The sequence below is a fragment of the Lynx rufus genome, unplaced genomic scaffold, assembly GCF_022079265.1.
Source record: "Lynx rufus isolate CCGP_SWC_20201006 ecotype Redwood Valley unplaced genomic scaffold, mLynRuf1.p SCAF_27, whole genome shotgun sequence".
Classification (NCBI taxonomy): Eukaryota; Metazoa; Chordata; class Mammalia; order Carnivora; family Felidae; genus Lynx; species Lynx rufus.
The window spans coordinates 9,108,566-9,127,431 of record NW_025814842.1 but is presented as its reverse complement, the minus strand read 5'-3'; the positions used below and the strand labels follow the sequence as shown (position 1 = coordinate 9,127,431).

The 18,866-nt window shown below is 57.6% G+C and overlaps 1 protein-coding gene across 1 annotated transcript in view; it reads left to right on the top strand.

Annotated features, from left to right (window-relative positions):
• The first annotated feature begins 1,032 nt into the window (after positions 1 to 1,032).
• SRRM3 (serine/arginine repetitive matrix 3) overlaps positions 1,033 to 18,866 on the top strand; it is a 33,930-nt gene continuing 16,096 nt past the window's right edge. The window contains exons 1-7 of the mRNA XM_047089433.1: positions 1,033 to 1,265; positions 7,635 to 7,736; positions 16,852 to 16,980; positions 17,081 to 17,161; positions 17,665 to 17,694; positions 18,144 to 18,206; positions 18,326 to 18,361. Coding sequence (XP_046945389.1) covers positions 1,033 to 1,265; positions 7,635 to 7,736; positions 16,852 to 16,980; positions 17,081 to 17,161; positions 17,665 to 17,694; positions 18,144 to 18,206; positions 18,326 to 18,361 — 674 coding nt within the window. The remainder of the gene's footprint in view (positions 1,266 to 7,634; positions 7,737 to 16,851; positions 16,981 to 17,080; positions 17,162 to 17,664; positions 17,695 to 18,143; positions 18,207 to 18,325; positions 18,362 to 18,866) is intronic.

The window sequence follows — 18,866 nt, the reverse complement described above, 5'->3', positions numbered from 1 at the left end:
GTGTATGCCCACTCTACTTTGAGCCTAGTGTGGAGTCTTACCTTTCAAGACATGCTGACGCCCACCTCGCCCTGAGCCTGCAGGAGGATGTGGCTGTCTGGAAAGCTAATGTCAGTGCCAGTTTGGTTGTATCTTCAAGAAGCAGTGTTTCCAGAACAAAGGAGGGGACAGACCTGTGGGGCTTCAGTCTGGATCTGGCCCACCGCTGGAAGGATGGCTTTGGAAAAGTTGGTCAGATCAACTGCAACCTGCATCTGTGGTGGGAATGCAGTTGACTTCATCTTCCTATCTCCGCAGGGCTTCCCTGGGAGCTGGGGACACACGTGACCGCATGGGCCAGCAGGACAATGGGTGTTTGGGGGGAGGAGGTGGGGGGTTCAACTGAGGCTGAAGGGAAAAACAAAAATAAAACAAACAAATTTTACCTGGGGCACCTGGCTGGCTCTGTGTGAAGAGCATGTGAGTCTTGATCTCAGGGCTGTGAGTTCGAGCCCCACGATGGGTGTAGAGATTACTTAAATAAATAAATAAACAAACAAACAAATAAATAAGCAAGCAAGTAACCAAACTTAAAAAACAACAACAACCTAACACGTTTTCCCAGAGACCAATGTGGTTGCCTACAACCACAAGGGAGTTGCAAGCAGAGGCTAGAATTCAGGCCCAGGAACTGGTACAGGGGAGAGAGGGTTGCCTTAAGCGGTTGCTAGGTCCCTCCCTGGAGAGGACTATTCCAAGCACAGGGCCCTTAGAGGCCATCTAGTCCAACCTGCATGAACCCACTTTACAGATGGGAAAGCCTGGGGTCCAATCTCCCCTCATGCCCTGAGGCGTGACCCGAAGGTGCTAACCTGACGTCCGCCCCCCTCTGCAGCTTGAGGGGGAGCGGATTAGAGCCATGAGTGGGCCTTTAAATCTCCAGGATTAACCCGCGCGGAGAGGAGCTTAGCAGGTGGCCGAGAAGTGACCATCCCGCCTGGTGTCTGTGTCTGTCTCGCAGGGCCGAGGCCAGCGGCTCCGGGGCCAGCCGCCATGTCCTCCACCGTGAACAACGGGGCGGCCGGCATGCCGTCCCCACCGGACGCGGCAAACGGCTTCCCTCAGCCGGGGGCCTCCTCGGGGACCTGGCCGCGGGCCGAGGAGGAGCTGCGCGCCGCGGAGCCGGGCCTGGTAAAGCGCGCGCATCGCGAGATCCTGGACCACGAGCGCAAGCGGCGCGTGGAGCTCAAGTGCATGGAGCTGCAGGAGATGATGGAGGAGCAAGGGTGAGCGGGCCACGGGGCGGGGCGGGTCACGGGGCGGGGCGGGGCGGGGCGGGGCGGGGCCGGGCGAGGCTCGGAGATGCAGTCAGGCTGGGAGGGGCCGCACTCGGAGCCAGTCCAGGTGGGGCCACTGCAAGGCCAGAACTTGCCTTCTTGCGTTCATTTATCAACCGTCTTGGCCGCCTGCTCTACGTCAAGCTCTGAACTAGGCTCAGATTCACAGAAGCCAAGGAGACACACAGTCCATGTCTTCCAGAAACATCCAGTCCGGGGGGGAGAGAAGCATGCAAACACCTATGCTAACCAACTCAAGGTCTCAGTTTCCCCTTCTCTGAAACAACTCTATTGAGCTTCCTGGACTGTGCCAAGGTGGGTGCTGCAGCCAGGCAAGAGGGGACGATGGGCTTTTTTTAGTACAAGGCTACCTGTGGTTTCAGCAGAGGAACCCCAGCCAGCAGCCACACCCAGAAGCTTCAGTGTTACCTGTCCAGTTCAGACCCAGTCACAGGGACACACACAAGTGCGCCAGCCACCGTGCTGCACAATGTTGGAGCTGGATCAGGGTCACTTCCTCAAAGACTGCCCCTCACTCCCTCCCCAACTGAGAAGAGAGACAACCGTGTTCAGAGCCAACTCCAGCATAAAACGGATTGGAATCATGGTTAAAGGACAGGACAGGAGAGGACCAAGCACTTCAGGAGCTCAGAGGAGAGATTCTGAGAGGAGACATTCGAATGGGCCTTGAAGGATGAGTAGGAGTTCGCCGGGGCTTGTGCATCAATCAGTCAGTAAGGCTCTTTTTAGGGACTTTCCTCAAAAGTCCAGTGGATACAGGACAGGCCTGACACATGGGGCTGGAGGCAAAGAAACAGAACAAAGCCATTCCCACTTGTGCAGCTCTAAGGAAAGCTGGTGGTCTTGAGTGTCCATTTTGTATCTACCCTGAGGATTTTGAAACTATTGGGCTGGCTGTTGAGGGAGTCAAAGTGAGGAGCAGGGCCCGCCCATCAGACTGGCACTGTTGGGGAGCTGACAAGTTGGAAATGCCCAGTGCACTGGGGCCCGGAGCCACACTGGGACAGACAGCCTGTGTACAGAAGTGCTCCTAAGCCTCGCCTTTGTCCGTCCAGGCCTCTGGGCTCCCCAAGAGGCAGCCAAGACATGGTTCACCATCACTATAGAGCCCAGGAAGACACTGAGACTCAGACAGAGACAGTCCCTGGCTGCAGGCAGAGCCAAGGCTGGGCCCAGATCCAGGGTCCTCAGGGAGGCTGCCAGGCAGGGCCCCTGAGACACAGAGACTTGGTGTTCATCTCCAGCTGGGGACCAGGTGGGGGTGGGGGGGGTCCCTGCCGAGAGGGATAAATGGATGGAAAGCAGCTGAAGGCAGACGGAGAGGAGGCTTCCAGCTGGCAATGAAACCAGGTTTGATGAGCCGTGGATGTGGACAGAGGAAATGAGATCCCCAGGGGCAGGGTCAAGTAGGGGTGGGAAGAGGAGAGCCCACGGACCTCATTTCAACCTGCAAATCCCAATAAGTTGGGGCGACTTGGGCAGTGAAGGGTTGACAGGCAGGTGGGCGAGTTGAGGGAACAGGAGGGGCGCCTGGGCCAGAAGAGGGCCAGCCTTCTGCGCTGCATTCTTGGAAACTGTCCCCTCCCCCTCCCACAGCCCCACCTCCTTCCTGAGCCCCCTCTCTCCCCCTTGAAGAGCCCCATCCTCCCAGGGAATCCCTAAGGCACCCCTCTCATGGTGCTCCTCCCCTTCCCAAGCCTCCTCCCCCGGCTGAATTTCCCTCTCCTCCAGGAGCCCCCAGACCCTCACGGCACACAAGAAGGTCATCGCAGGATGAGGGCAGCCTCACACAGAGGGGATGGTCAGGCAGAGGTCATTTGACCATGACCTCAGTGTTGGTCCCCTGGCATCAAGGACCGTGCCTCTCTGGGACGCACCCACTAGGTCTCCAGTCAGGACCCCTTACCCTACCCAAGCCCTCACTCCAGATGGTCCTTAGCCTGGAGTCTCCTGTAAAGCTAGCTCTCAAGTCACCAGTGCCCCCCCGCCCCCAAACCCCTGGCGGCAGCCTGGTCAGTGGAGGGCACAGCCACTCCGGAACCCAACAATCCAGAACTGAGCAAGCTATGGCTACTGGGAGTTGTTCTACGTCCTGTGGGCTAAAGATGTACAGGGCTCTCCCACCTCCAGCCAGTCCCCAGAAGGTGCTCCACAAACACTGGGGACCCTTGCTCTGTTACAAAATCCGGTCATTAATATCCATTTCTACAAACACTGGTTCATTCGAGTCTATTTACCAGGTTCTCAGGCATTTGACAGATATTCCCACTAGTCACAGGAACACACATTCTTTGGCCCCATTAAAAAGCAATCCCTTCCTTAATATTGATGGATGGATGGCTAATTCACTGGTGATTGATGCTGCATTGGAATCACCTTCACGCAGCCTGCAATCACCATGGGGCCAGGGACAGAGTCCCTCGCCTGTGTGATGTGCTGTTCCCACCCCAGCCCCAACCTGTGCCCCTTCCTCTGCCCGGAGGCGGGCAGAGCCATGCTCTGGGGCTTGGAGCTTGGAAGCCTCCCTTCTCCCTGTTCTGTTTCCAAATCCGTCAAATGGGAAGAGGAAAACCGCCCACCCTCTCTGAGCTGGAGTCAAGAACAAATGAGTGACCCAGGGACCCAGGAAGTGATTACGTAGGAGCATCCCAGTCTGGGTGGAGACAGGCAGAATGAAACATTTTCAACTCTGAGGACCTCTTTTAAAATGCAGTATTCTGGGGCGCCTGCGTAACACAGTCAGTTGGTTGAGCGTCTAGCTCTTGATTTCACCTCAGGTCAGGATCTCACAGTTTGGGAGTTCAGGCCCCGCATCGGGCTTTGCGCTGATGGTGCAGAGCCTGCTTGGGATTTTGTCTCTTTCTCTCTGGCCCTCCGTCGCTTGTGTGCTCTCTCTCTCTCTCTCTCTCAAAATAAATACATTAAAAAAAAATTGAATGCAGTGTCCCCTCACCCTGCCCCAGCCTCAGAGGGCGGTCCAGGAAGCAACGACGAATTTGGCACATCGTTCCCTCATGGCCCATAGAGTGGAGATGAGACAAGGGAGCCAGATTGCCGGAGCCAGGCGGCTGGGGCACTGAGACAGGTGTCATTGCTGTCCCTGTCCCCAGTCCCCTGGCCAAGCCTTCGACTTCCAGTCTGGCTTTGGCACGGCCGCCAGGCCTCTGCATGGCAGGCACTGCCACCTTCACAAGGACGGGGTAGCAGCCTCCCTACCTCGGCCTTTGCCTCTGGGAGAACAGGGAGATGGACCGGAGGTGATTCCCGACCTGGGACACTGCTGACCTGGCAGGGGTGTAGGGTGGAAGAAGGCAGGGAGCCTGGGACAGCTAGACCCTCGGTCCCTCCTGCTCTGGGACAAAGGGTCCTTGGTCACTACTATTTATTGGGCAGCTATTATGTGCCACGCACTGCGCAGAGTGCTTTGTAAGCATCATTTCCCTTAATCCTTGTGACAGCCTTGAAAGACAAGTTACTGTCCCTTTTCACAGATGTAGAGGTCAAGGTCACAGAGCTAGAAAATGGGGGGTGCCAGGACTCAAACGCAGGACCGCCTGGTTCTCGGACCTCTTCCCTTAATCACTGTCCAACGTGGCCTCAGCTGAGGGCTGACCTCAAGAGATACGAGGGAACAGGAGACTTGAAGGCAGAGGTTGTACCTGACACCTCTTTGCCCAGTAACCAGACGGTCATCCCTGGGTCCCCAGCTTCTCCTAGCAAGATGCCCTGGGGCATAGAGGGGTCCTCCCTAAGCCTCCAAGTCGATTCAATCCAGCACTCCCGGCCTCCCAGTGGCCTGCGCTGAAGTTCGTCAACTTGCCTCAGACCTGCCTGCTCTGGGATGGGCCCTAAATTCCTGCACATGTCCTGCTCCAGGTCTTAGCGAACCCTGAGTCCTGCTCCTACCTCCCGGCCCCCTATGCTCCATAGACTCCAGGAGTCTGGGGAACCTGGGCCCTGGCCTGAAGCCCATCCCACTCAACTGAGGATGTGGCCCAGCCTCGCTCTTGGGCCATCTCCCCAGCCCCACCAGGTCCAGGGCCCCATGGCCTGAGACAGCCGGCCTGTCTCTCCCACCCAGAGATCCACGAGTCAGGGTCTGGGCAGCGTGGAAGGGCCTCCGCTGTCTGTCTCAATGTTGGTGCCAATGACAAGCTGGTCCCCTGAGGAGAAGGCGAGAAGGGAGCAGTTCCCATGTGCCTGCACTGCTCAGAAAAGGGGCCACCGTCCCTTCTTCCCGGGCACCGGGACAGCCCAGCCGACCAAGGGCTCTGCACTGCCCAGCGAACAAGGCCAAGGCACCTGCAGCCAAATGCCCGAGTCTGAGCCTAACAGGGACGGAGGTGGACATTGATGAGCATGAGCCAGTCGGCAGGCGGTCCCCAGGTCCCAGCCACCCTGCATCCGGATGCCTTGCTGTCCACTGCTTCCCCTGGGTCCTCCCGCCCGCTCCCCACGCCCACTGCCCAGCTCTGACTTCACGGTCTCCCACACAAAGCCCTGCAGTAGCCAGTGCCGGCCTCCCGGCCTCCAGATCCCCCGCCTCTAGCCACGCAGCCACCAGAGTCAGGTGTCCAAAACGAACATCCAACCTTCAAGCTGTTCGAGGCCTCTCCGTCACCAGTCACTCATTTGTCAAAGCAATTTGGAGGCCACATGTGGCAGGCAAGGTGCCAGATGCTGGGACACAATGGCAATCCAGACAGACAAGGTCTCTGCCCTCAGGAACCCCCAAGCCAGTGCAGGATAGAGCGGAGTCGGTCAACAGGTAACAACACAGGAGCCACCTGCTGGGACCTGGAGGCACAGGTTGCTATGGAAACACAGCCTAACCTGGTCGGGGGTATCTGTCCTGCGGTAAACAGCCCATGAGTCACGTCTTTGTGCTTAGCCATGATTATTTCCACTGGCTAAACCAGGAAGTTAATTTTGTGAGGCAAAAGATGTACTCATTTCTTCTGGCTTTTGAAAGGAATTGCCAGATTGCTCTCCAGAAAGGCTGGGCCAATCCCACATGCTTGTTGGAGAAGGGGAGGGAAGGAGGGTAGGAGAAGAGAGGGGAGGACAGAGATGGGGTCCCTGAGAGGCAACAACGTGCCATTTTCATGGACAAACTGAGTGCAGAGGCCTGGGTCTGCTGTGAGGACAGAGCGGATGGTGAGTGAAGGACAGAGACAAGACGGGACCCCGGTCCTATTTTGCCACCATGTTTTCCATCCAGGACAATGACCTGCAGCCCAGAGATGGGAGGGTGAGGGGATTAGGAGGCCAAGATTCATCCGGCAACAGACACGGTATCTGCGATATCTGCTGTGCGCCAGGCGCAGGGCACGGGGCTGAGCGAAGGCCCCCACACCCTGCCCCGGGGGCAGCATGGACACAGGCTGGAGGGGGAAATGCCAGAGGAGCCAAGAGGCTGTCACAGGGATGCAGTGACAGGGGATGACGACTGACCCCAGGGTGGGAGCAAGGGTGATAATTCTGGACTTTGGTCCTTAGCCTGAACCCAGGCTTAGGGAGGGAGGGGGAAGGGAATAGAGAAGTTGGGGGACTCCATTCAAGACCAGACTTGGGGCTCCCGGGTGGTTCAGTCGGTTAAGTGTCCGACTTCGGCTCAGGTCATGATCTCACAGTTTGTGGGTTCAAGCCCGGCATCGGGCTCTGTGCTGACCGCTCACTCTCTCTCTCTCTCTCTCTCTCTCTCTCTCCCCCTCCCTCTGCAAAAATAAATAAACATTAAAAAAAAAAAAAGACCAGCCTTCACCCACCTCCCCCCCCAAAACAGGGAAGCAATGGATCTGGTACTGGGATCTGGGACAAGCCGCTTGCAGCCTCGCTCTTGCAGAGGTTGGGATGAGTTGAGGACTTCCCAAGGCTATTGTAAGGATCAGGAAAGCGGAAAAGTCCTGGACCTTCACTTCTCCCTTAAAACGTCTCCAGAGAGTGACTGCGGCCTGGACGTGGGAGGGTGACCTGCCCTGGGAGTGGGGGGGACCAGGAGGAAGGGCACAGCTTCCTCCCCACAGTCTCCCCCCCTTCCCCCACCTCCCGGGACAACTCTTCCCTTTTTTTGGTCCATTTGTTTGGCTGGTTGTTGCTTGTTTGTTTAGTTGGTTGATTGTCTGGTTTGGCGCAAAAAGCCTTGAGCTTCCCCAGGGCTGAGAGCCTTGCTTGGTCGTGTGACCTCAGACAGGTCTTTGCAAGCTGGAAGGTGCACTTGTGATGAGGGGGACGGGGGGGGGGGGGGAGGGAAAGAAAGCCAAGAGGGCAGCCCTCACCCTCCCTGTGCCCCTGCAGGTACTCGGAGGAGGAGACCCGACAGAAGGTCAGGACTTTCCGGCAGATGCTGATGGAGAAGGAGGGAATGCTGACCAGGGAGGACCGGCCTGGGGGCCACATGTGAGTGCTTGCTGCTTGGGGGTAGGGGTGGGGGAGGGAGGGTGATCCGGAAACTTCAAAAACGTTCTGACCCCAGCGTGGCCGCTGGCTGACAGTGTGGCCCCAGGCTAGCCCCACTTCCCCAGTTATTACCACCTGTAAAATGGGCCCCGGAGTAAGCACGTGTTCCGGAAAGTGGGAACCGACACACCGAATGCCATTGCTAGCGTGGCCAAAGAACCATCAGGTAAAGAGAGCAAGGGCTCCGCAGGGGTCACATCTTGCGCCCGTCACAGGACAGGAGGAACACCAGTGTGCCATGGGCCGTGGGCTTGGCATCCAACAGGGGAGCTATGGGGAGGCAGATTTATCTGGGGTTAGAGAAACTGGGGACAAGAATGCCACACGAGAGTGCAGCAGGCTGCCGTAGGAGTGTGAGGGCAGCCCGTCCCTGCGCCAGTCCCGGCCCCACTGGATGGCTGACCGCGCCCCATGCCTGGCAGGCAGTGCGCACTGAGGGGGCTTCATGGAATCCACTCGATGGGCCTTCCCCTCCCCTCACTGAGCCTCAGAGCCCCACCCCGGTTCTGGCTCTGGGCGGGACAGAGGCTTCTAGAGCAGCCAAGATAAATACTCCTGGCATTTCTTCGGGGGGGGGGGGGACTAATTTGAGGAGCAGGCATTTTGCCAAGGCCCCTAAACCCCTGTCACTTTTGCTTACACCCCAAACAAAAAGAGAGCAGCATGTTCTGAGAGATTCTCCTGTTGAGGACATGAGAGAGAGACAGAGCACAAGTGGGGGAGGGGCAGAGAGAGCGGGAGACACAGAATCCGAAGCAGCCTCCAGGCTCCCAGCGGGTCAGCACAGAGCCCAACGCGGGGCTTGAGCTCACAAGCCTTGAGATCATGACCTGAGCCAAAGTCGGAAGCTTAACCGACTGAACCACTCAGGCGCCCCTCCTGTCGCCATTGTCTTAAAGACAAACAGCATCGCAGGAGTAGCCAACCTGGGTGGGCAGCGGGGAAGCCCTTTCTTTGTCCTTCTGGATGGCTGGGGGCTCCGGGGGTGGGGCAGTCCCGCCGTACCCCACCTAAACCTCACCTCTCTGGTTCAGGTATGGAGAGGAGCAAACACAGGGCAGCGGAGGCTTGCGAGGGGCTCACGGGTGATCTGGGGGAGCCAGGCGATAAGGTGGCGCTAATCACCACCTCCCTCTCTGCAGCCGCCCTCAACTCACAGCACCCTCAGCCACTCCATGCCCTCCCTTCAGTGATGCCCATCCAGCCCCCCGCCCCCCACCCCCACCCCCACCAAGAGCAGGACAGCACCTCTCTTCCCTTCCTAAAGCTCCTGAGAGCCAGACCCTCCTGCTGCTGCCCGCACCACCTCCAGACTCGGAGGTCCTGGCTTTCCCACTTGTGCCCCCCTCAAATCACCCCAGCGCTTTTCTGGAAAATCACCCTCCTCTACACAGTGCAAGGGACAGAGGCCTGTGTGGACTCTCCTGCCACTTTCCCTGGCCCTTCCAGCAAGAAGCGTGCCCTTCTCCCCTCTCCCAGGCTCCTTCCTTCCTTCCTGTCTTTTTTATTTTAATGTTTATTTATTTTTGAGAGAGAGAGAGAGAGCGCGCGCGCGCGCGCTCGTGAGCAGGGGAGGGGCAGAGAGAAGGGGAGAGAGGATCTGAAGCGGGCTCCATACTGATAGCAGAGAGCCTGATGTGGGCCTCGAACGCACAAACCACGAGATCATGACCCGAGCCAAAGTTGGACACTTAACTGACTGAGCCACCCAGGTGCCTCCCAGGCTCCTTCCTTTTAATTGGATTCCCCCTCCTTCCTCAGCTCTGCTTCCTCCTCTGGCCACTGTCCCACGTTTTTCTCTCCTTTTTCAATCGAATTTCTGTAGACCGTGAGGCACGTGTTGCCCCTACTTCCTTAGGCCACGCAGCCGTGGTCGGCTTCCGCCCCAATCCCTGGGACCTGCTGACACCAAGGCCTCCAGAGTCCTACTTCCCGTGGCCCGTGCTTCTCGGCAGGTCTGGCCTCTCTCTAGTCGGGGCCACCACTGTGCTTCCCCTTCTGGAAGCCTACTTTTCCCCCGGCTTCTGTGTTTCCTCCTGCCTCCCCTGGTGGCTCTCTCTGTCTCCCTTTGCCCCTGCCCTCCTCCCGGATGTTGGGCCCTTCCCTCTGCCTTTCCTCTTCTCCCCAGGAGGGGGAGGATCTCACCTGTTCCCCTGCTGAGATGCCTCCTGGCAGGGGGTGCTCTCAAGTCTTTGCCAGGGGTCTTGATCGTATCTTCCCCTGTAAGAACCAGGATGCACTGGGAAATTCACCAGCGTGTCCATCATCAGAAGAAATGTCCTTGAGGGTCTGTATTGGGTGTCCCCCCCCACCCTTCCCCGTGCTAGTGCTAGGAGCAGGGAGGAGAGGAGGGGAAGGGGGGCCCCCTGCCCCGCCCCCCCAGGTGGCAACACAAACCTGAAACCTGAAACCAGGAATCACCAGCAACCCCTGACAAGAAACACCAGGGCCGCTTGAACCACGCAGCCCTTGTGTGTGCTCAGTAGAGGAAGAGAGAGCGACAGCCTGGGGTGGTCAGTCAGGAAGGGTCCCTTGGAAGAGGCAGTGTCTGGAAGACTCGATGATCAGGGAGCACTCCTGCTTTGGAGGCAGAGAAGAGTGTAGCCTAGGCTGGGTCCTGGGATTCCGCTAGCTAGCGTGTTAGAAGATGCTATCAGAAGACTGATCTTTATCGGTTTACTGCTCTATCTCTGGTACCTAGAGCACTGCAGCTCGCCCGATTTTCCCCAAAGCCTGGGTTTCCTCCTCTACGTGGGAAAAGGGGTGGGGCCGGAAGGTTTCTTCTAGCTCAGGGAGCCAAAACGATGTGAAAATAGCACTCCAAACGGTGACGGAGGCAAGCTAAGGAGGCTGACGGTGGCCTGGATAATAACTCGCAGGCTGGGAGGAGCCCGAGGCCCAAGGCAGAGAGGTGACAGGGAGCTGGTGACCGATGGGTCGTGTGCCTTCCTGTGGGCCTGGCATCAGACCGTGGATCTTCGCTTCCTAGCTCGGAGTCTGGGGTAGTGGAGGGAGAGTGTGGGCTCTGGTGTCAGACACGTCACCTGTCCCAACCTCCAAGCTCCATGTTAACCCCCCGGGCCCTGGATCCCAGCTCGACCACACCCCGGCTGTGTGACTTGGGCACGTCCTTGACTTCTCTGGGCCTTTACTTCTTTACTTATAAAAGGGACCACTCGGCAATCTCTGTGCTCATGCCTCTGGCTTCCTGACCCCGATACCCCAACCCCCTCATGGACTGGATTTTGAGACATGGAGAAATCCAGTGCCCTCTTAGAGGGAGGTGACAATGCCAGAGCCAGTAGAATGTCACCTCTCAGGAGGAAGAGAGGAGGGATATCTGATTTTAACCCTCCATGGACTGTAAGAGCCTATGGTACCTCCCCTTCAGGAAAAGGGTCTTAAAGGGGCAGGATCACTCCCAGTGATCTTAAGTTAATCTACCAGTTTGAGTGACCGACTCTTGAGACAGACCGCCAGGACACCATATTGTTGCAGTACCTGGACCGGATTCCATAGACGGTGGCAGCCGGTGGAAGGTTTGGGGGAGGTGTGATGTGGTCAGACAGGTGTTTGGGGACTTTCTTCTTGGAAAGAGGAATCAGAAGGGTGACAGGCGGGGAGAACCGTGGGGCAGCTGGCATGGTAATCTGGAAGCCAGATGACAGACAGGAGTCAGGTCCCAGAGACACTGAGAGAGGACACACCTTTGTCCTTGCAAACTGATTGATGTTGGGAGCCTATCTTACCCCCGAAACCCTCTGTGGTTCCCCACCATCCACGCAGCCCTGGACGCCCTGGCCTCCTACTGAAGGCTCTCCACACCCTCAACCCAGCCCGGTTCCCCGCTCCCAGCCTCAGGCAGCAGCCAGCCCGACCTGCAGTTCCCAGCTCCCTCCTGCTGTTCCCAGGTCCATGCCTTTGCTCACCCTGGGCCCTCGGTCTGGAACACCCTGGGCCCCTCTGCACTGGCTCTAATTCACCCCATCATTCAGGGCTGCCTCTAAAAACCACTCCACCAACATTCCCGGGATAAAAGTAAACCGTTTTCCTCTTTGGAATCCACACAATGCTTTCTTACTTCTCGTGGTTGCTCTCAGTTCTATTTTGTATTTTCCCTCGCTCTAATAGACAAGCTTTAAGAATAATTGTTTTCCTAGTTATGTAACATTAAAAAAAAATGCTCGGGAGAGAGGGTTTCTGGAAAACAATATTCATAAGCTACTCCCTAACACAGTGAGCAAATTCCAGTCTTTTTTTTTTTTTCCTGTGCATCCGGTTTGCTGCATAATGCGACATCTCTGTGCCTCATGGTTTTATCTATAAGATGGGAATTTTCATGATGGTACCTATGTCACAGAGCGGTTTGAGCATTAAATGATTAAATGAGATAAATACAGACACAGTGCTTAGAATCGTGCCTGACAATACGCCCCCATGCACTGTGTGGAGCAAGGGGAGGGGCCTCAGGCCTGACTCATCCCTGTTCCCGCCACCTGTCCTGCCATCCTGTTCATCCCTGTTCCTGCCACCGCTGTCCCTGTCCCAGGCCCCAGGCAGACCTGGCATGCCGGCTGAGTGAATGAGCTGGGAAAGCAGACCCTTTGCCTGGAATCCTCCCCTCCTCTGTCTGGACTCATTCATCTGTTGATTGGCCATTATGCTCTTGGCTAATGGGAAACAGAACCAGTTAATGAGAGAAGCTGCTGGCATGAGGAAGAGCGTGTGACAGGCAGTCTTTACTCAGGTCAGAGCCTTGGCCGTGGCGGCCGGTCCAACACATGTCCTGTGCGGTGAGGACCCTTGGTCCGTTCGTTCTTGGTCTCTCGTCACTAGACCCAGACTGTTTGGCTGGCTTTGCTCAGCTCTGTGGGGGCTGGGTTCATTGTATCACAGGGCAGTAACGCCTCCCGCACCTATTCCACGGATGTGGTGAGGAGTCAACTAGATGACAAACTCGAATTTAAGGGCAGGAAGTACTAGGGGCACCTGGATGGCTCAGCTGATTAAGCATCAGACACTTGATTTTGGCTCAGGTCATGATCTCACATTTTGTGAGTTCGAGCCCCACATGGGGCTCTGTGTTGACAGTGAAGAGCCTGCTTGGGATTCTCTTTCCCTCTCTGTCCCTCTCCTGCTCACGTACAGGTGCGTGCATGCTCTCTCTCTCTCTCAAAATAAATAAATAAACCTAAAAAAAAAAAAAAAGAGCAAGGGGGTACCTGGGTGGCTCAGTTGGTTCAGCGTCTGACTTCAGCTCAGGTCATGATCTCGAGGTTTGTGAGTTTGAGCCCCACGTCAGGCTCTGTGCTGACAGCTCCGAGCCTGGAGCCTGCTTCGGATTCTGTGTCTCCCTCTCTCTCTGCCCCTCCCCTGCTCACACTCTGTCTCTCTCTCTCTCAAAAATGAATAAACTTTTAAAAAAATGTTTTAGGGGCGCCTGGGTGGCTCAGTCGGTTGAGTGGCCGTCTTCGGCTCAGGTCATGATCTCGCGGTCCGTGAGTTCAAGCCCCGCGTTGGGCTCTGTGCTGACAGCTCAGAGCCTGGAGCCTGTTTCAGATTCTGTGTCTCCCTCTCTCTGACCCTCCCCCGTTCATGCTCTGTCTCTCTCTGTCTCAAAAATAAATAAACGTTAAAAAAAAAATTAAAAAAAAATGTTTTAAAAAGAGGAGGAAGTGCTACACAAATCTAGAACTCCATGCATATCCAAAACTCCGTGCATACACCCACAACTGTGTCTATAAAGTAGAGGCCAGGGCTGAGCTAACATAGGCAGCAGGGGCTGGCCAGTGAAGTCAAGGCCTGTCCTGTTTGCACATGAATTCTCAAAGCCAATTGCATAAGTGAACTTGTATCCTTTAGTCAAAAGTTCCCAAACCAAAGGGGATGTTCCTTTCCTTCTCTGGGCCTCAGTTTTCTCCTCTGTAAAATGGGGAGGTACAATTTCTCTAAATCAGGTAGTGACTCTGATTGGGATTTGTGGACATTCGAGGGCAATTGAAACATTATTGTTGGTGATATTATCATCCAGGAAAGGCAGGCTAGGAGAACACAGGGTTCTAGCCTTGGGAGATCCTGAAAAACAGATGTGCTGATATCAGCTGCACAAAGTCAGCAAGAGAAGCGTCAGCCTAGGCCCTTTTATACCCCTGGAACCTGCAGGACACAGAGGTTCTGGAACCAGAAGGTTCTGAGACCTGTGCCCCTCCCTGAGCCCACTACTCAATGCCCTATGCTTGTACCTTCAATGCTCCCAGCAGCCGAGAGCCCAAGTAAATCTCTCAGAAGGGACCACAGACTGAGAAAGGCCAGCTGAGAAGTCCCCAGGGAGGGAGAATACAGAAGCTCTGTCCCCAGGACAGAGGAAGAAAGATGTCTGTAGGGGTGCAGCCGGCAGAGCAGGAGGGCACAGTGTGGGGAAGGAGGAGTTCGGATGTTACAGGCAAAAAAGGATCCCTGCCCAGGGCAGTGCCCAGACAGAGCTGTTTTATTTTGTAAATAACCTTTATCACATTTTCGTCAGGATAGACTCCGGAGCTCCCTCCTGCCATCGGCTCACCCACAGTGTTTGAGGTGCCCTTAAGTTTTGCCAAAGACCGTGTTTATGTGTCAGGCATTTGTGCGGGTGAGGGCTGTGTGGGGGTGACACCGTCAGGGTAGGGGACAGTGAGGGGGGGGGTGGCGCACGGGACAGGCCGAAGAGCTGGAGATTTCAGGAACAGGAAGGAGGCCACTGGCTTCAGGAAGAGGAATGTGGGGAAGAGCAGAGAGGTTTGAATGGAGGGGTATGGGGATGTTTGGCTCTGTGGGGTGCAGGGGGAATGACGTGAAGGCCCCCCGCCCTCCGTCGCCCCAGAGAAAGCTCCCACACTACCCGTGTGACTTCAGGGTTGCCCCGGGCCAGGTCGGGGTTTAGGAACCAAACAGCATTCTTGATACTGGCCTCCAGGCTAGCTAACACTGTCAGATTTGGGTTACGTTCTTTCTTTGTTTTTGTTTTTTTAAGTTTATTTTAAGATAGGGAGAGAGAGAACGAGCAGAGGAGGGGCAGAGAGAGAGAGAGAGAGAGAGAGAATCCCAAGCAGGCCCCTCGCTGTCAGTGCAAAGCCCAGTTCAGGGCTCGAACTCACAAACTGTGAGATCATGACCTGAGCCAAAACTAAGTCAAAACACTTAACCTACTGAGCCACCCAGGCTCCCCAATTCTTTTTTTTTTTTTTTATACAAGATCAGTTCTTTATTCTTATTATTTTTTTTTTAGTTTTTTGTTTTATTTTTGAGAGAGAGAAACAGAGTGTGAGCAGGGGAGGGGCAGAGAGAGAGGGAGACACAGAATCCGAAGCAGGCTCCAGGCTCTGAGCTGTCAGCACAGAGCCTGACGTGGGGTTCGAACTCACGAGCTGTGGATCATGACCTGAGCTGAAGTCAGACGCTTAACCAACTGAGCCACCCAGGTGCCCTACAAAATCGGTTCTTCAAAGAACAGATTAGTGGGTGCTCTACTAGAGATTTGCTCCTGGAAATTCTTTCACCTTGTAGCTGTGGGGAGAAGGTGAGGGTGCGTTAGTGTCTGACAGGGGTCCCTCTGTCTAACAGTGGCAACCATGTGTGGGACGACCGTCTGGGGCCAGGCCTGTCGCTCATGTCAGGAGCTTCCTAGAGCGAATCTCACTTAATCCTCTCCTCAGCTGGGATATTCTTTTCGGGCTTGTGGAGATAAAGGCCTGGGGACTCAGGGAGCATGGTCATGCCTGGATTGAGACCTGTCTGTGTGAATCCAAAGCTCGTGTCATGTCCTTAATGCTCTGCCACCCCCAGTGCTGGCCTGCCTTGCTCCGGGCAGGGAAAGAGTGAGCCTGGCGAACAGCACCCAGGAGTGAGGGTAGTGGTACCCGAAGCAGGGCTGAGCCTCCATCTGGGAAGGGCACTGTCTGAGCCAGCAAGAAAGAATGGAAAGTGGGGAAGCCACCACCTTGAAGCCACTACCCTGGAGCTGGGCTTTGGAGGGTCGCTTCTGGGCTTGAAGAAGTTGCACAGTACTGTTTCCCCCAGAGAATCCCCCAGCGGCCCTGTGACAGTTATCACGCTCCTCTCGGAGAAGGGGCTCAGAGAGGGGGGACGACAGGTACCAAGTCACACAGGGACTCAGGGCCAGTGCACGATGAGGCCACGCCTGCGGCTTCAAAGCTCATGCTCCAGCCGCAAGCCCCGCTGCCTTTAGGAAGAGAGCATCCCTCGGCGAAGCGCCCGCGGGGAGCGAACATCTGTGGCGGAAGACGGCTGTGGGCTCCGGAGCCGGGAGCAGGGACGGGACGCTGCGGTCCCTGCTGAGCGCAGGGGAGGGCTCTGCAAGATAGATGGGGAGCCGCGGAGGCGGAGGAGTGCCGGGGCCCGCGCCGCTGCCACCGGGCGGTGATTGATGACAGCCCGGCAGCGGCAGCGGGAGAAGAGCAGCCGGGCCTCGGGAGGCTGCGGAGAGGAGGGCGAGGAGAGGCCATGAATATTTCAGAGCCGCGGCCGGGGCGGGGGGACCGGATGGGGGCGGGGAGGGAGGCGCTCGGCGGGGAGGGGGGTGGGGACCAGGCCGGCGAGCGGGGTTAGGGAGCTAGGAGGGTGGGTGGGGAGAGCGGGGCTCACGAGAGGAAGGGGGGCTGCGGACGGGGAGTGGGCTGAGCGAGGGGCAGGGGGGTAGGGGTAGGACAGTGGGGCTCAGGGGCACAGGGATCGGTGAAAGGGGCTCTGTGCGGGAAAGGGGGGCTGGGGAGGGCAGAGGAGCACTATGAATGGGAGTGAGGGGCTCGGCGAGGGGAGGGGGCTCACTGAGAGGTGAGACCAAAGAAGGGGCCGAAGGGGCGGGAGGGCCCGGCTGAGGCCGGGTGTCTGCAAGGGAGGCGGCTCTTTGGGTCGCCCAGATCCCCGACTGACCTTCTAGGGGTCGGGGCCGCATCCCGCAGACCTTGCGGGAGGACCAGGCCTCGGGGCGCCGCGCTGAGAAAGGGGCAGGCGGAAGGCCCGGCCCTGGGGCGCGGGTGGTGAGCGTCCCTGTCGCCGGCAGCGTGGCGGAGACCCCGCGGCTGCTCGAGGGCGCGGAGCCGGGCCTGGAGTACGCGCCCTTGGACGAGGACGACGGCCCGGTGGACTGCGACTGCCCGGCCGCCTGCTACCGCGGGCACCGGGGGTACAGGTCAGCGCCCGCCGCGGCGGGGAGGGGCGGGGGGAAGGGGGCCGGAGCCTCCCCTCCTCCCTCACCGCCCACCCCCAACCCCCCACCCCCTCTCACCCAGGACCAAGCACTGGTCCAGCAGCTCGGCGTCGCCCCCTCCCAAGAAGAAGAAGAAAAAGAAAGGCGGCCACCGGAGAAGCCGGTGAGAGCGCCGCCCGGCCGGAGGGGACGGGAGGGGCACGGTGGGGTCCCCCAGGTGCGCACCCTTCTGCGGGCAGGAGACCCAAAGTTGCATTTGTGAGCCCCGCGCCTCGCCGCGACCCTTTGCCCTTACAGAATCCCGCCCCCTCACTGTGCTGGCCCCCAACGAAGGGCCCGCCCCCTCACCAGGCTCCTCCCCCTCGCGGAGCCCCTCCCTTTCGCCCAGCCCCCTCCCCTTATTGGCACTCACCTACCCCAGAACTAGACACACTGATCCGGCTCCTGGGGGTCGACCCGCTAGACCCGCTCGCAGTCCCCCCTTCTCGCTCCCCCTGCGGTCCTGCACTCACCACCACAAGTGTGAGTGGCCTGGGGAGGAGGGGTTTAGTTGGGTCACATCTGTGGCTCCCCATCTGTGTGTCCCCCTCTCCTATCCCTTGCAGACTTCTGGAGCCCCAACTAACTCTGTCCAACTGTCTGTCCTTTTCTCTCCCTGGCCCTCAGCAAAAAGAGGAGACTGGACTCTGAGTGCAGGTCAGTATCACTGGTTACCAGGGGCGGGCGGGGGGGGGGACAGGAGTGGGGATGTCTGTGGGTGGGCAAGACTCCAAGACCATCCCCCAGAGGCAGGAGGCCTGCCACATCAGGCCCTGGACACTGCCAATGTGCCAGCTGTGCCCACGGAGGCCAGAAATCCCACCATTGGAGCCTCTAACATTTGGGTTTGAAACAGCCCTCACTCAAAATGCCAAGGAGGCTGAAGGGTGGCTAGGGGACAACACAGGCAGCTCCATCACCTACCTTAGGGACCTTGCTGGCCCTCAGGGCCTCGGTTCGCTTTGTACAATGGGCAGCCGCTTTGAACAACGGGCAGCCGGCTTCAGCTAGATGCCCGAGACACCCAGGTTTCCCCAGCATTTCCAGCTGCCCCTCCCCGTCCCGGGCACCAGTTCACTAGAACCTACCCCACCCTGTGTCCGCAGCTGTGGGAGCTCCTCACCCCTGCGCAAGAAGAAGAAGAGTGTGAAGAAGCACCGAAGAGACAGGTACCTTCCCTCCCCTGGGGCCTCCTCTCACTCCTGTCGGCCCAGGACCATGGCTGTGCAGATCTGTGTCCCCAGGCCACCCCAGACAAGCTCAAGAGAACCCTTTTGTGGCCCTACAGGTCTGATTCTGGGTCCCGGAAGAAGAGACGACACAGGTGAGTGATGCCCTGCTAAGGGTGTGGACAGAGGCTAGTGCCACCCCGTGGGGACCAAGGCCCAAGGGAAGCAGTGATGGGAGGGGATTGGTGAGGGTCTTCCCTTGCTCCATCCTCCCTCCGGGACTCCTTCCGGGAGGCAGGCAGGGAAAGCTGGGGGTGGGGGGCGAGAAGGAAGGCCAATTGTTTGCAAAGATTTCTGGTCCCATGAGTCAGCCTTGATGTCAGGAAGGGAGAAGCTCAAGACCCCACATTTGCAGGGAAAGGGCATCCATACAGAAGGAAAGCTCAGTGGGTGGGAGACAGGTGGGCGAGCTGTGGCTGTGGCTGGCAGTTGTGTCTGGAGGACAGGTGCCAGCCCCCAAAAAGACCTGACTGACAGGCCAAGGAGCTGGCCTCCAACCAGGCGGGGCTGGGAGCCAGTATGGGGCTCTGAGCAGGACAGAGATTGTTCAGGATGGATTAGGGGAGGGGAGGGAGGAGGTGAAAGTCAAGAGCCCTGGCA